Source organism: Trypanosoma rangeli (assembly GCF_003719475.1).
Source record: "Trypanosoma rangeli strain AM80 chromosome Unknown Tra_15.4_contig_00229, whole genome shotgun sequence".
In the NCBI taxonomy this organism is placed as follows: domain Eukaryota; phylum Euglenozoa; class Kinetoplastea; order Trypanosomatida; family Trypanosomatidae; genus Trypanosoma; species Trypanosoma rangeli.
Window position 1 is genome coordinate 12,688 of NW_021705973.1, and position 14,913 is coordinate 27,600.

A 14,913-nucleotide genomic window follows, 5' to 3' on the forward strand; every position below is an offset into this window, starting at 1 on the left:
GGGGAAGGAGACGCCTTGTGTGGTGGGCACAGCAGTGGGGATGAACAAGACTGTGATATTTGAAGGGGAGAGTGAGTGAACGAGCGGAGGGAGGAGGGAAACGTATTGTGCCTTTTCTAGATTCATTGTAATGTTGAAGCCTCGGAGATAGTGATTGCGTGGTTTGAGCGGACCGGGGAAACTGAAAAGCAAGCATAAATCAGGGGGCGAGAGTTTATGGCCGTATGCAGCAACTTCTTCTTGGCTCTTGGCTTTTATGTTGAAGCTTTGGATGTGTTCCGAATGATCTGTGTGTGAATTGTGAGGAAGGAAGCAATGCCCAAAGGGATAGAGCGAGAATGAGGGCGAATGGAAGGGAGGGGTATAGAAGAAGAATACGCCGTTGACCTAACAATGACGGGAGAGGCTGACGTTAATAGTGTTGCTTTACTGAAGTTGGTCGACGCGGAGCAGAAAGTGTGTGCAGTCGGTGACGCGGAGGGGGAGATACAAGCTGTGAGAGGTGCTAGGAGAACCATGAGGACAAAAACGACGAAAAAGTATTATGGGGAAGAAAAATATTATTATTATTATTATTTTTGCTTGCGAGCATTTTTCCCGCTTCCGCAGATTACAGATTCTTTCTTCTTTTCCGTCGTGGCTGTCCCATTTGCCTCGTGATTGTAGGTGCCAGTCAGATTCAAGGGGGGATACACCGGTGTGAGAATCTGATGATTCGCTGGACCGTAGATCTCGCGGGGGTTGACGCGGACGCGGATCTACAACGCGATGACCGCATGAAATCGTACGTGGGTCCTCCTTCCGGGAGGAAGGAAACCTTGAAGCCTGTACTTGTTGCCTTTGCTGACCCCAGTTCACCTGGCCCTGTGGGGAAGGTTGTTACCCTGACAAGGCAGGAGCTCAGTCAGCAATGGCGGCAGCGTGTGGAGGAGGCGTTGGCAGAAAGCCCGTTTACCCTAGCTGGGAGCAGTATCTCTCAGCCAAAGTGTGACGCTGAAGTTCCAAAGGGGTCGGAGGTTCGTGTGTTCAGTACGTTTACGAATGTTCAAGGAAAGCGAACTGTGTGTACAGTTCAGCCACGTCAGGTTCCATTTCGTGGGGTGGATGTTGTGAATGCATTTCTCCAGCAAATGGTTGTGTCGGATGATCGTTTGTCAGCCCGATATTCATCAAATCCTCGTCTTTATAAATTATACATAGCAGACGATTTCACGGGTGAGGAGGAGATGGTGATTCAGTTGGATGGGGCGGCTCAAAATTTTACTTGTTTTGCGGTTCAACCACTTCCGGCGGCGAAGCTGTTTTTGTTTCCACAACGAACACAGCTGCTGCCGACTGTGGCGGAGGATATTAACTTGGCAGTGGAAATACGCCCTTTAGACTCACAGGCCAAAACCATCAAAAGGCAGGTGCTTGTACCTTCGGACATGCTTGCGGAGAGTCTAGAACAGGCGATTGTCAGTCGGCTTCCAGGGAGTGGGCTGGTGCAGGGCTCGCTGCGCATCAAATATGGGCCGGTGGAGCTGAACATCAACGAGTACTACAATTTTGGGTCAGGCTGCGGTAACATGGATGTGCCTATAGCTGAACGGACTATTTTGTCCCTCTACCGCTTTGGGGTGAAGGAGGTGCTCCTGCAAGGGCGAATTCCCGACGAGAACTCCGAACTTTCTTTGGTAGCGGAGGACATTGTTATTAACATGGACGCAGAAGAAGCGCAGACATTTCAGCAATTTGATGTGATTCGCATCAATCGATATGGTGCACGGCAACAGCGCATTCTCTGCATTGACGGGGAACGGCTGTACACAGTGCGGCCGAACGTGGATGGCTCAGGGGCTGCCCAGGTGAATGAGGAGAAACCCATCATGGACATTGAAGAGGTTGTTGTCACCCCAACAAAGTCCAAGTATTTAGAGATTCGGTACAACCGCGGCTCAGGCCATGAGAATGACCACATTGAGTGTACCACTGCTTACAACCGTGCCCTGCTGGAAGAGAAGCTACGGGTTCTTCGACGAGAACTACGCAAGAAGAGCGATGAAGAGCGGCAACTTAAAGGCAACAACACTGTCCTTTCCCGCATTTTGAACCGACTCCGGTTGGGGTTTCACAAAAACTAACGCGGAAGTGGGCAAGCACGATGATGTTCAACGTTTTTTTTTTTGTCTTGTTTTGAGAGGCGTGCGAAAGGAATGCGGAGCGTGTGGGTTTGCCAAATTTTTTTACTATGCGAATTGCCTCCACGTTTGCCATTTCCTGGATTCCGTCGCAGTGGAGTATGCGTAGGACTGTGCTTCAGCCGCAAAGAAATGTCGCCATTTTTTTCGTTTTGTTGTCTCACCCACTCCCGCTGTTGGCTCCACCTCGTTGCGGGATCCTAGGCCTTTGGAAGGCGGGGCCCAACGGAAGCTTCCCCATTCGTAGGCAACGTGCGGGTATGTGGTTTGTAATCCATCTACACGTTTTGCTTCTTTCTCCTCAAGCTATACCGGCCGTTGGTCCGTTAGTCAGCCTGTATAAGCTGTTGTGTTGCTACTTTTTTTTTTTTTATTAGATTGGGCAAAAACTTTTCAGAAGCGTATTCTTCCTTGGTGTAAGCAAGGTATACTGCTGCCAGGTTATTCATGGATGTTGTTGTTTTATTTCTCCTTCTCCCTGTACATGTGTCTTTTGTTTTGCTGATGTGCCAACCATGTACCAATCCCCCCTCACTCACGCCCATGCGCACATAAGCACACAGTGAGGCAGAGAGAGAGAGAGAAACAAAGAGTGGAGTAGATGCCTTTATTCGGTCTTTATGCATGGAGGGGAGATGCCCACGAATCCAGTGTAGGTATGCTGTGTGTGTGTGTGTCTGTACGCTTCTTTCTGCATCTGCCATTTGCAGCAGAAGGACTTTCCTTCTAACTTTCTGGACTTTTCGTGGTAGAGAAGGGCAAACGGGCACGAACGGGGTAGGCTGTGCCTTCGCACTGGCCTTATTCAAGGCGGGACTCCCTTTTCTTGCACTGTGCGCTGTCTCGTTTTTCCGAATTACGACTTAGTGGAGGAGCCGAAGAAAGTAAAAGGCGAGCGGCGCCTGGAGGTTGGCTAGCAAATAAGACGAACAACAAAATAAACAAAGAAATAACCAATATTGTCAAATATGCATGTCGTGGAGCGCGAGGTTGAGGGCCTCTCTTGTCGAGCCCTGCTTGCTCCACCAGGCTGGACGGCTCGGGTACACCACGACGTTTTTGCAGGTTCCTCGCTGAACCTGGTGCATTTTGAGCGGCTTGACGTCTCCGGGGATTCTCTCTATGTCGCGGAGTACTTCATCCCACGTGCCGCAGAGCATGACGAGAGCGTCCTTCAAAAAGCGTTGCAGCAGCGGTTGATTGCATGCGTCTCTGACGCAGCGGGTTCTGTACAAGCCCCGGTTTGTGTTGTCTGGAAACTTGAAAAGCCGGAAGGAGCTGCTTCGCACGCGTCGCTGGCGGCGCTGCTTGACCAGTACACCCTGTTCGTGTGTGTGGTCTTGTGGGTGGCGGATACGGTGCGCGGTGCGATGGAGGAGGTGGCCAATACGATTGCAGCGGATTTGCGGGGACGCCACATGCGGATTTTGAAGGCGGCGGTGCCCGAGGATGCCGCAGATGGCTGTGGCCCTACTGCGGTCTACACGGCGCGGGGTCGCGCTGTGGTGCACGTCACTCAACAGGCCGTTGGTGCTCTTCGGTGGAATCCGACGCTGTGTGAGCGCGTGGACCGGACACTTGGGATGGTGCAGGCGGAGCTGGGCCTGGTCTCAGAGAACCTGCGTCTTGCTGTGGGGGGCGACACTACTGCCGTCGTCGTGGCGCTTCTGCCCCTCTCTCCTGGTGTGTCGCTTCTGAATCCTCACGCGGTGGCACGAGCTTGGGCGCGGCATGTCAAACGCGGTGGGTGGCGCAGTGAACTGTTGATGCGCGTGAACCCCGCGATGCCGGAACTGGCGCTACCGTCAACACCCTGTTGGGTAACCCCGCGTAGCGAATTTTACGCCCTTTCGAAGGACACAAGTGAGCTGGACGGGGTGGTAGCGTGGGTGACGGAGCCGCGGGCGGGAAGTGACAGCTGTGTGGTGCTGCTAACCCCAGCCTTCAAATCGGGGCTGGATGTCAGCGACGACCCCCATCCCTGGCAAACCCAATGTACGTGGTTGCAGCGTACGTTTCGTGTGTCCATCGCTACTGCCGCTGCATGGACACCGCTGGGCATAGCTAAAGAGCCTGGTCTGCTGTTTCACGAGGGTGGTCTTGTCGTGCGTATTCCCACTGCCTCAGTGGCGTACACAAATGCTACTGCCGTGCCAACGGCTGCAATTAGTCTTGCTTCACTCGGCTCCATCACCGTCACGGCAGAGGATGCCAGCCTGCGTCTGCGGCGACAGGTAACCTTTACTCTCCTAAATGAGTTCCGCTGTGCAGATGACTACATTGATTACTTTGTAACGGAGTATCAGTACGATACACCACTTGGGAAAAATTTGGATGTCTTTCGTAGGCGACGTCGGCAACAACTTCCGCCACCGGTGTCGCCAACGATAAAGCGGACCTTTGAAAAGGGAGAGGGACATTCGGTGTGGATACAGCTTGAAGAGGACGCGGCCGTGTATTGCGTGGCGCGCGAGTGTGGGGTAGGTCGATTACTGCTAGCACAGGCATGTGTGTTGGGCATTGCTGTGGATGACGCGGCGGCAGAGCGGTGGGAGACGTGGGTCTCTGGCGTTGGTGTCATGGCGGTTACCTGCTGAAGTCGGACGTAGCGGCCATAGTTCTATCAGTGAGGACCGCAGGCCACTCGACGCGTGGATGTATTCGTTATCATTATTATTATTTTTTGCATCTTTGTGTCATGCGCGTATGCTGTGCGCAGTCCCTGCACCTTTTCTCACTCTCCCTAACCTTTGCCTTGCTTGCATTGTTGTTAGTGACTGGGCAGGGAGCATACAAGAGGCGCGCCGGTGACTCCGTTGCGTTCGTCCTGGTCGCATTCCCTTCCCCTCCCTCTAACTCCTTGCCCTTTCCTACTGTAATTTTGTAGAGTGCAGGGACCGCATTAAAAACACCCATATCCACAATTATAAACCTACATATATAGATAGCTATTTGTTTATATTATTACGTACGTTCGTGCATGTACGGCGCGACACATATGCATTCTAGGGACGTTTTTTTCCCGCAGCGCTGCAGCCACCTCGCCTGCGCGTTTAATACAAGCGGAGAGCTGCGAGTGGCGATGGCCTCGGCGGATCGGCTTCTTTTTTTGAGGGAGGGGACGCTTTTTGCATCTGGGCCACTTTTTGACGATCAAAAAGCGAGACCGGCGGGAAGGGGAGATGCTGCAGGGGACACGACTTTGCGCCAGCTTCGCTTCTGCCACTTCAGCGACGACATGCGTGTAGCTGTGGTGGGGGCGAGGGGTGTGACCGTTGTGGACGTCTGCGAGGGCGAAATGCGGCTGAAGTACAGACAGGTCCCGAATGGCAACCACCTTGGCGCCGCTGCGGCGGGGCTGGGTGCGTACTCTCTTTATTCTTCCGCAGTGTCAGCTCCGCTGCAGGGGGCACCAGATTTCTTTGCGGCGCCGCGGTGGCTCACCGGATGGGACGCATCTGTGGGCCATGAAGAGGTGCGTGAGGCGGTGGACGCGGAGTTTATTGCACTTTCCACCCTTGCCATAGTCTTCAGTGACGGGGCGGTGGTTGTCGACCTCGGCGCGGACGGTGACACGGTGAAGTGGCGCATGTGGGGCTCCTACAGCGCACTGGCGGTGTGCCGCACGAACATGCATCTGGCGTTTGCGCTCCACGCCTCTGCGGTGGAGGTGTTTCCGCTGAAAGGGCGTCCGCGCTATGGGGGCGTTTCGCCACCATCGCCGCCGCCGGAGGAGAAGGAGCCGAGCCTCCTCTACTCCCCTTCGCGTCGGACGGCCTCCCTCACCTCGAAGGATGCTGTACAGAGCGATAAGTTTGCACTGCGCGGGGTGTCGGCGAGGCTGGGGCTCTGCAAAGTCACCACGATCGAATGGCACCACATCGCCAGCCACACCATTCTCTGCGTCACCTGTCAGGACCCGCACGACGGGCAGCTTTCCGTTGCTCTTTTTAGCGTGCAGTTTATACCGGACGTGGGCGCAGCAACGCGGGGCAAAGTCGCGGAGGCCATCGCCCCCGCCGACTACTCTACGAAGCGCAGAACAAGCGATCACACACTTCAGCTTGTACTGTCTGGGACGGTATCTCTTCGTGCGATGTCGTCGTCGCTGCGCCCGCAGCTGGTGCCAAGCTTTTCACGCTCCCGCGACACAACCTCACTTAGTAACAAGCTGGAATTCCTTTGCTTCGATGCGGACGGCACGGTGCGCACCGTGTGTTACCGGTTTGGTCAACAGAAGCAGGGGGGGCTTCCGAAGCAGCGCTCCGCCGGGCAGAGGGCCACCAAACTGTTGCTTCCGCTACAAGACAAGTACGGTGACATCGTTCGGGTGGAGGCGCTGCCCATCTGGAAATCTCGTGCGGTTGATATTGGCGCCTTAACGCCGCAGGCCGAGCAGCTCTTGCGGGCACGGAGGTATCGCCTGGTGGCACACTTCGCCAACGGCATGGTGGCGAAAGTGATGCTAGACCTGATAACGAGAGTGGTGCGTGTAGAGGCATTTTTGACGCTTGGTGTGGACCCGCTGCCGCTGCAGCTCTCAACCTCGCGGGGCGCCGATGGGGAGGTGTTGTTGCTGGGCCTCTCGCACGAGCGCGCGTTTGTCATTGAGCAGGCGACGCGAAATCACGGCGTTGTCGAGGCCACGCTTCTGGCGGTGTCACCAATTCCTGTGGAGCTTCGCCAACGCATGCAGGCGTCGCAGACGTGTGCCGCCACGACTCCCGCGGCTGTGGTCGCCGCTGCGGGAGACACGGGGGACGTCAAGGAAGCGGCGGTGAAACTTTTTATGGAGGCGAAGTGTCCCGAAAAGGTGTGCATGGTTCCATCGCTTTTGAAAGCGTGTGGTGGGGATGCTGGACGGCTGTTAACCCAACTGACGGCGAGGTACGGCCCACTCGAGCCACCAGTTGCGCCTCACACCAAGAATTATGAAAGCAGTGATCCTGGCAGCGCCTTAGACGCACGCGGGAGTTTGCTCCCCGCCTCCGCCTCCGCCTGCTCCTATTTGTCGTTGCAGGCGGGGTTTGGTCTGCAGCAAGTGCAGACCACTGTGGAGGGTTTCTGCTGCTCCACGCGGCATGCAATAAACAACAAGGAGGCGTGGTGGTGCATTCCTGGAGCCCTTCTCGAGAGCTTTGCGGCGGCGCAAGGCGAACTACGTGTGCCCACGGCGCGAGTCCCTGCTACGGCGCCGCTGCAGTTGCTGACGGCCGCCCCCGTTGAAGGATGTTGCCACTCCGACAAGAGTGCGGTGAAGTGTGAGTGGGTGGAGGGTATCAACCGCATCACTGTACGAGCCACATCGCTGCCGGATGACCCTCCCTTGTCTTTTCAGCCGTTTGCATCCGTGACACGCTATTGCGTAGAGGAGGCCAAGGCGATTCGGCTCGCAAATGAGTGCATTGTTGTGGGTGTGATGGGCACACTCTATGACGCGGAGGCGAAACGGGTGCTATGGCTCTACGGACTGGATCTGCTCCGCAACGTCGCGGTGCCACCGGTGTTTGTCGTGGAGCTGCAGGTTGACGATGTGGTGTCGTTTGCGCTAAGCTACGACGCCGAAGCTTTTACGTTGCGCCGCCACCGCCGCGGCACGATCGAGCGGTGGGTGCGGGCCATGACGGGTGGGGAGGACGGGTGCCACTGGGGGGCGGCTCCAGTGCTGGGGCAGGCCGGCTGGCAGGGCGATATTACGGCGATGGCTCCAGTCTGGGTGGGGGACGCGGGTTCCAGCAGCGGTGGGAACACTCAGGTGGCGCACCTGCTGTTTTCTTCCGTCGAGGGTGCCTTTATTCACGCCTGGAGCCCCGAGTCCACACCCCTGGAGACTTCCCTGCAACCGCGCCCCGGCAACTTCAGCTGTGAAGCGGTGGTGGAGGTGTATAACCCCACGACACTCCTGGCGCTTCTGGGCATGGGGCGGTGGCGGATGGTGAAGTCTGTACTGGAAGACGTGCTCCAGCTGGCCCGTGCGAGGGCGGCGGATGAGGTAGTCGCTGCCGCAGAAGACACCAACGACCCCCGCATATTGGCGCGGGAGTTTTGCCACAATCCAGTGAGCATCCGGCTCTGTGAGCAGTCTTCCGTAGCGCACGAGGACGTGGATACCGCCATTCTTGCCACCACCGTCGCTGCCTCACTTGACCGTGGCGCACAGACGCGGCGTCTCCTGGAGCAAGACGAAAGGGGTGCGGATAACACTTCGCTGGGCAGCGAATTCCCTGCGGACATGCTCGAGGAGGTAATGGAGCAGCTTTCCCTGGTGCGGCTTAGTGGACTTAGCAGCCAGGAGCAGTTGGGTCTTGTCTGCGTTGTGGATGCCATGCGGGCAGTGATTTTGTCGACAGTTGGCATGGACGCCGAGGCGTCAAGGTTTTTTTTTATACACAAGCTACATCAACTTTGTCGACGCCTTGGCGTGCGTGAGACTCTAGCGAGCATCCTCCTTAACCCGCACAACGCATTTCTCTGGGCGGCGCTCTCCGATGCGCAGCCGCAGCTGCTGGATGAGCTTCTGGGCAAAGGGGGTGCCGTGTCGTGGGCCGAGGTGGAGGCGGCTGGCGTGCCGTTTTGGATGAAGTCGCTGCCGGGGCTGCGGTCCCTGGCGGAGCGGGTGGCACGGGGTCAGTACCAGGCAACAAAGGACGTGCGCGAGTGCGCCCTCATGTACGTCCTCGCCGGGAAGGTTGGCGTGCTTGCGGCTTTATGTAAGGCGGAGCAAAACGCGAAGCTGCACGCCTTCTTTTTGCGCAACTTCAACGAGGCAAAGAATAAGGCAGCTGCCTCTAGCAATGCGTTCGCAGCCGTGAGCAAGAATATGGTGTCATACGGCGCCGCCTTTTTTCTTCTTGCCGGGGAACCCCGGAATGCGGCCCAAGTTCTGCTGCAGCGCCAAGGCAGCATTGCGCTTGCCCTGTTGGTTTTGCGTCTGGCCAGTAGTGACGATTTGGATGACTTGCTTTGGTTCATGGAGCAGCGCCGCCGCGAGGAGGCGACGTGTGGGCCGATGAATGTCTGGGAAGAGGCGTGTCTGCTCTGGCGCTGCGGACAGCCTCGAGAGGCGCGTCTGCGGCTCGCGTGCCATATCCCGCAGTGTGTCATGGAGGCTGCTGAAATCTTGGGCCTGCTTCGGGACGAGCGACGACGCGTGCGGAGCGAGTCTCTCGCTCCTCTGCGGGAGCTGCTTTTGCAGATGCATCTGACGCATCTTTCACACGCGACGGGGATGCAGCTTCTGGCCATAATGGGCTGTCGCGAGGCGCAGACGCTGCTGGCGCAGGTGCGAAGTGCAAAGGAGGAGGAGACTATACAGGCAGCGGCTCGAAGAACCGTCGCCGCACGCACCAAGGCCGATTTCAACACCGGCACGCTGACATTCCGCGGCTTCGACATGGACGACGACGATGATGACGCGCAGGGAGCCGGGGGCGAAAGTAACATTCCCGCCGCCTTCTCGTCGCTAACTTCTGCCGACATTGTACAAGTCGGTTGTACGTCGTCTGCCAGCGACGAGGCGGCGGCAGGCCAGCTTGACCTTGTCGCGGCTGTGGCACTGGAGAAGGAGCTGCAGTGGACCGAGCAAAGGCTTTGCGGCACAGTCGCAGTGGACACATGGACGGAGCCTAGTGACAGCGGCAGGGGGGCTCTGCATGCGCTTGTCGTCTGCACTGCCCGCATGGTGGTGGATGCCGTCAGGCGTGCACCCGTAACCATAGTGGAAGATCGCCTGGCGGGTTTCTTGGAGGCACTGCTGGCGTCGCGGAAGTCGCGTGTCGAGCCGTCCTCTGGGAAGCTGTTCTCGGTACCTGTGCTGGGTAGTGTGGCTGCGCGCCTCGTCATCGTCGCTGTGCGCCTGGTATTGTTGTTTGTGGCGCTGCAGAATACCGACTACGCACTGACGACTGCCCTGCTAGGGTTCCCAACGGTGGGGGGGGTCCTCAACGAGCAACACGCGGAGACAGCGACGCTGGATTCTGTCCTGTTGTACGTGCGTGGGCTGCAGGCAGTCCTCAGCCGCGTACGGGTCATGGCATCGGAGCGACCAAAACAAGATGAGACGGAGGCGGCCGCAACCCCCTCAGCAATTGAGGTATTATTGCACACGGAGAGTGACAGTGACGCTGTACTTCAGGCTAAACTACACGAGGAGAAGCTCCGCGCGTTGCTGCTCCTCTGGGGTGCCGCCTTCCTGCAGCTGTGTGCACTAGGTGAACTGCGGGAGGAGGTACATCGCATACGCGACGTCTTGGCGAACTTCTCGCGGCCGCCACAGTACGCCCAACTCCTCCTGTGGCTGCTCGGCTGTCTGCTCTGCCGTACCACCTTGGCGTTCAACGCGGCCGCGTCACAGCTGATTGGCCATGTGGTGGCGGTGCGGCACCTCGACGACAGCATCCTCACGAACTCCAACGGCATCTTCATTGAAGAGGAGCAGGAGCTGCTGCGGGTGGCGGAGCTGCTTGAGAACAACCTGCTCGCGGACTCTGACGACACTGATTTACCGCTGCCACTGCAGACTGTCTCACTGGATATCTGCGTGGCCCGCTCAGAGTTCTTCTGGCAGCTTCCTCGCACCACCGCGAAAATATCCGCCGACACCGACAATGTCGTGCGGCTACTGCGGGAGGCAACGCACGCACACGCCACGGCTCATATTCTCTATGACCAGTTGAGTGACGGCGCTGTGGCGACGCTGCGGAGCATGGAGGTGGCATGGCTGCGGCGCTCTCTCACACACGCGAGCTTCCGCGAGTTTATGCTGGAGGCGGGCCTTTGCGGCGGTTTGGCTGAGATCACCACAACAGACCGGTTGGTGCTGCACCAGTCCTACTGCTCCATCTGCTCTGTCGACTACGACCGCTTCAGCTGCGACAGCCTAGTCTGGGGCACCGACGCCGGCGCCGAGGTGGGCCACAACTACCGCGAAATACTGGCAGGCGACAACGAGGCCGCGTTTCTGCGGGACAAGCCGGGTCGCAACATTGTGACGGCGGCTCTGTCGGCCGGGCTGAGCGGGGAGCGGGGCGCTGGGACGGTAACCCCGCGGAGTGCGCACGTGCCGGTGCAGCGGCCCCGTCTCTCACACGCCGCTCACGCGCAGGTCGCGTCCCACCCACACCTCCCCTTCTTCCTCACGCGCCACAACGATGGGTGCGTGGACTTGTACTCCTTCACCTCCACCGAATGTGTGGCAACTTTTCTCTGCCATGGCAGTCACGTGGTGACGGACATCGCCTACTCGCCCAACGGGTACATGTTTGCGGCGGGCCTGGCAGATGGAACTGTGGCGGGGTGGCGTTTTGACCTCAGCACCCCGTCGGACGTGCCACTCTTTGTGCACCGCCTGCTTCCGCCTGAAGGGGTAAAGGCCGCGCTCTTTTTTGAGAACCAGCAGTCGCTGCTCCTGGTGGCCGGCTTTGAGTACGCTAAGGAAGAGAGCCTGGTGGGGAAGGCAACGAAGGGACGGCGCAGCAGCGGCGGAAACTCGCACAAGCGATGCACAAATGATCGAGCCCGCCGCGTCGTTGGGGTAATTCTTGTGGTTGATCTTCTGCTGGAGGGAGGGACATTGGTAGCGCGCCGCGAGCTGCCGTTCGTGCCGGAGTACGCGGTGCGCCTGACAGGCCTGGACCTCGTCCTCTGTGTCGCCGTCGACGGCCGGATGCTGCTGTTTGATGTGTGGAAGTCGCACCTGTACATTCTCGGGGATTCCCCGCACATCGCCGTCTCGTGTGTTGCCGTGAGCAGCCACGACGACGTTCTTGCCATCGGCACCGAGGATGGGCACGCGCTGCTGCTGCGGTTCCGCACCCTTCTCGAGGTGATGAAGGCTGCGTGCCTGGAGGAGGTGACGCCATACGCCACCGCAGTCACCTATGCCGTGGAGGAGAATATCCTCCACCGAGCCGCGCGTCTGCAGCTCGCGCCCGTGCTGAGGTCGCACTCAGGTGTTTCCTGCATGGTGTTTGCCCCCTCTGTGCTGCTTGCCGGCCTCAAGGACGGTAAACTTGTCGCGGCGATGCTTGTACCGCACGCCCTCCGCGAAGGCACCTCGCTACCGCCGTGAATGCGGGTGATGGGATAACATGCCGATCACGCGAGAATAAGGCTGAAGAAGAAGAAAAGAAGCACGTCTGTTTTTGCTGATGCTGTTCTCATGTGACATGTGTGCCCTGAATGTCGCGCACGGTGGATATTGATTGGTCTGGTGTCTGTTTTTCTGTACGCGATGTTGCGTGTGCATGTGTGTGAGTATGCCTCTGCTGCTGTTGCGTCTCTGCCTTCTTCTCCTCTCTCCCCGCGCCGCATATCAATACTTCCGTTGCGTACCATTGCCGTTTTTGCACGCATCCATCAGCTCGTGAACCTGCACACATACAGAGATAGAGGGAGAGAGAGAAGGATACATAGTGGGAATGCTGCGGCGTGGTGCGGCGCTGTTGATTGGGGTCCAAAGCGACATCTTCATGTCGGTGGTGAAGGACAAGAAGTATCTGGAACACCGCCTCGCACTTCTCGGCAAGGAGGACCCCGCTCAGAAGCCACGACCGCTCTCGCCGGAGGAGATTCAGCGCTTCACCACCTCGGTGGGCAGCGCGGAGTCGCTGTTCAACAAGGCGTCAGACGCAATGCCGTCCAACGTCGTCGACGAGGCAACGGGTGTGCCTTTCGGAAGCACGCAACTCAACCCAACACGGTACGGTGACTGGGAGGGCAACGGCAGGTGCCATGACTTCTGAGGGGCAGGCCGCCACGTCGAAGCCGTACACACGGGCACGGCACACCCACCCACGCACCCATGCATGTCTAACTACCGATCTATTTATCTGCTTATTTATCCATCTATACAGAAGGACAGTGCAAAAGGGCTTTTGTTTGTTGCCTTAATTATTTTATTTTCCTTTTTTTTTTGTTTTGCTTGTCGTGCTTTTAGCAATGTCATTGCAGTTATTTAGTTTCGGTCACCCCTGCGAGCACCAGCTGCGCCGGCAGTGCATTGGCGGCGACAACTGCCCTCTCAACGGTTACCCTGACGCTTGGTGCTGCAGCTTCATCAAGGGCAAGATCAACTTCAAGCGGGACAAGCCGTGCGAGGGGCCACGCTGTCGATGGGGCTTTGCACACCCCTCACAGTCGCAGTTTGACGCGGTCACGCAGGTGCTCAATGAGAGTCGCCCCATCGCGGCCAAGCTTGACGACGCGGATGACAAGGAGCAGATTACCTTCAACATAGAAAACTCCTACCTCGTAGACACGGTGCAGTGCGCCCTGCATATGATGCGTCACCCGCCGATTAGCCGGGCCACACGTGTAGGGCAGCTGCTGGCATACGCGGCGCTGCGGGCGGCGGACCCGAAGGTGTTCATGCAGCTTCTCAAGACACTTAAGAAGCCTGTGGACGGCTACCTACTGGGCGCCTATGACTACCTCACGAGTGGTAACCTGCCGACAGCCGCCGCTGTCGCCACCGTCACCAGCACCAACACCAATGCGCAGGGGAAAGCCGCAGGCAAGAAGGGCCATAGTGATAAAAAGGAGGACGTCTCTGAAGAGTTACGGAACGACATGGTGGATCTCATGAACGCCGCGCTCAGCTCCGGCGGTCAGCTCGTTAACCGTGAGGACCAGCACACGTTGCAGGCCGTATTCATTCAGGCCCTCCGCAGCTACCCCAAGAGCAATAAGAAGCGACAGGAAATGTTAGAGTTGGCCGTCGCAAAGTTTGGCAGCCGCCCTGTAGCGAAGAGCGCACCAGCCACTACAACTGCCGCAGGTCAGGTGGCAGCTGCGGCCAATACTCCTAACACTAACCATAATGCTGCCACGAACGCCGCTGCTGCAGCCAATGCCAATACTCCTAGACACGCTGGCGCAGCAGGCACGATGGCATCAGCCAATGCCGCAGCGTCTGGGAAGGCCGGAACGGCAACAAGCCCTAACGTACTGGCGGCGACTGCTGCGGCGGCAGCCCCAGCAGGTGGTGGTGGTAGTAATAGTACCAGCAACACAATGTTGGCCGGCAGCGGTGGGATTCAGTCGAAGATATCAGGGACACTGGAGGAGGGTGGCGCCGCTTCCGCCCCCATCAGTGCCAGCCTAGGCGCAAGTATCACCAGCAACAACACGGCCTCTATGCGACGTCCACAGGTTGTTGGTGGCACCTCCACGCTGACGACGGTGAGCACGCGCAACAGGGAGACCAACAGCACCTCACCTGCGCGGCAGCCGTCAACAACGCAAGAGCCCCTGCAGCGACAGATGCCGCCGCAGCCGCAACCGGTTGTTGGGATCAGTCGCGTGGCGCAGCAAGTCCGGCAGGCTCCGGCCCTCCAATACGAACCGATCCGCACGGACCTGCCGCTCCCGAACGTTGCCCTCTTCGGTGGCCTTTTTGGGTTGACGCCGCAGTCCGCCTCCTGGGCGCTGCTGGGAGCTGCCTCCAGCTTCAAGTCCACTACCGCCATGTCCAGCTCGCCCGCGCCCGCTGCCGCCTCCTGCGGGTCCCCCTTCGTGGAGGCGGCGGGTGAGGTGGACGACAAGCTTATGCGCTTCATGTCCGCTGCGGCGCCGGCGTACAATTTATTTAGCGGCATCGATGGGCTGTCGACGGAGAACCGGGGGATGAAGACGCTCTTCGACGACTGAGAGGAGCGCCCCCTCCTTCCCCCCCCCCCCNCCNCCCNCNCNCNCACNCNCNCNCNCACACACACACACACACACACACACACAC

The 14,913-nt window shown here is 58.3% G+C and overlaps 5 protein-coding genes across 5 annotated transcripts, besides 7 other annotated features; all 5 read left to right on the forward strand.

Annotated features, from left to right (window-relative positions):
* The first annotated feature begins 558 nt into the window (after nucleotides 1–558).
* Nucleotides 559–580: a microsatellite.
* A 130-nt stretch (nucleotides 581–710) lies between these two features.
* TraAM80_06348 (uncharacterized protein) lies at nucleotides 711–2,123 on the forward strand (the record flags this gene model as incomplete). The annotated part of the gene is made up of 1 exon (XM_029383198.1): nucleotides 711–2,123. The coding sequence occupies one exon, from the start codon at nucleotides 711–713 to the stop codon at nucleotides 2,121–2,123; it is 1,413 nt and encodes a 470-aa protein (XP_029236966.1).
* Nucleotides 2,124–2,741: 618 nt separating this feature from the next.
* Nucleotides 2,742–2,782: a sequence feature (GA-rich).
* A 48-nt stretch (nucleotides 2,783–2,830) lies between these two features.
* Nucleotides 2,831–2,861: a microsatellite.
* A 287-nt stretch (nucleotides 2,862–3,148) lies between these two features.
* On the forward strand, nucleotides 3,149–4,777 carry TraAM80_06349 (uncharacterized protein; the record flags this gene model as incomplete). The annotated part of the gene is made up of 1 exon (XM_029383199.1): nucleotides 3,149–4,777. The coding sequence occupies one exon, from the start codon at nucleotides 3,149–3,151 to the stop codon at nucleotides 4,775–4,777; it is 1,629 nt and encodes a 542-aa protein (XP_029236967.1).
* A 401-nt stretch (nucleotides 4,778–5,178) lies between these two features.
* TraAM80_06350 (uncharacterized protein) lies at nucleotides 5,179–12,249 on the forward strand (the record flags this gene model as incomplete). Its single annotated transcript, XM_029383200.1, has 1 exon — nucleotides 5,179–12,249. One exon carries the CDS (start codon nucleotides 5,179–5,181, stop codon nucleotides 12,247–12,249), a length of 7,071 nt encoding a protein of 2,356 aa, XP_029236968.1.
* A 349-nt stretch (nucleotides 12,250–12,598) lies between these two features.
* TraAM80_06351 (uncharacterized protein) lies at nucleotides 12,599–12,922 on the forward strand (the record flags this gene model as incomplete). The annotated part of the gene is made up of 1 exon (XM_029383201.1): nucleotides 12,599–12,922. The coding sequence occupies one exon, from the start codon at nucleotides 12,599–12,601 to the stop codon at nucleotides 12,920–12,922; it is 324 nt and encodes a 107-aa protein (XP_029236969.1).
* Nucleotides 12,923–12,988: 66 nt separating this feature from the next.
* Nucleotides 12,989–13,029: a microsatellite.
* A 23-nt stretch (nucleotides 13,030–13,052) lies between these two features.
* Nucleotides 13,053–13,099: a microsatellite.
* A 19-nt stretch (nucleotides 13,100–13,118) lies between these two features.
* On the forward strand, nucleotides 13,119–14,828 carry TraAM80_06352 (uncharacterized protein; the record flags this gene model as incomplete). The annotated part of the gene is made up of 1 exon (XM_029383202.1): nucleotides 13,119–14,828. One exon carries the CDS (start codon nucleotides 13,119–13,121, stop codon nucleotides 14,826–14,828), a length of 1,710 nt encoding a protein of 569 aa, XP_029236970.1.
* Nucleotides 14,829–14,836: 8 nt separating this feature from the next.
* Nucleotides 14,837–14,865: a microsatellite.
* Nucleotides 14,866–14,884: 19 nt separating this feature from the next.
* Nucleotides 14,885–14,913: a microsatellite.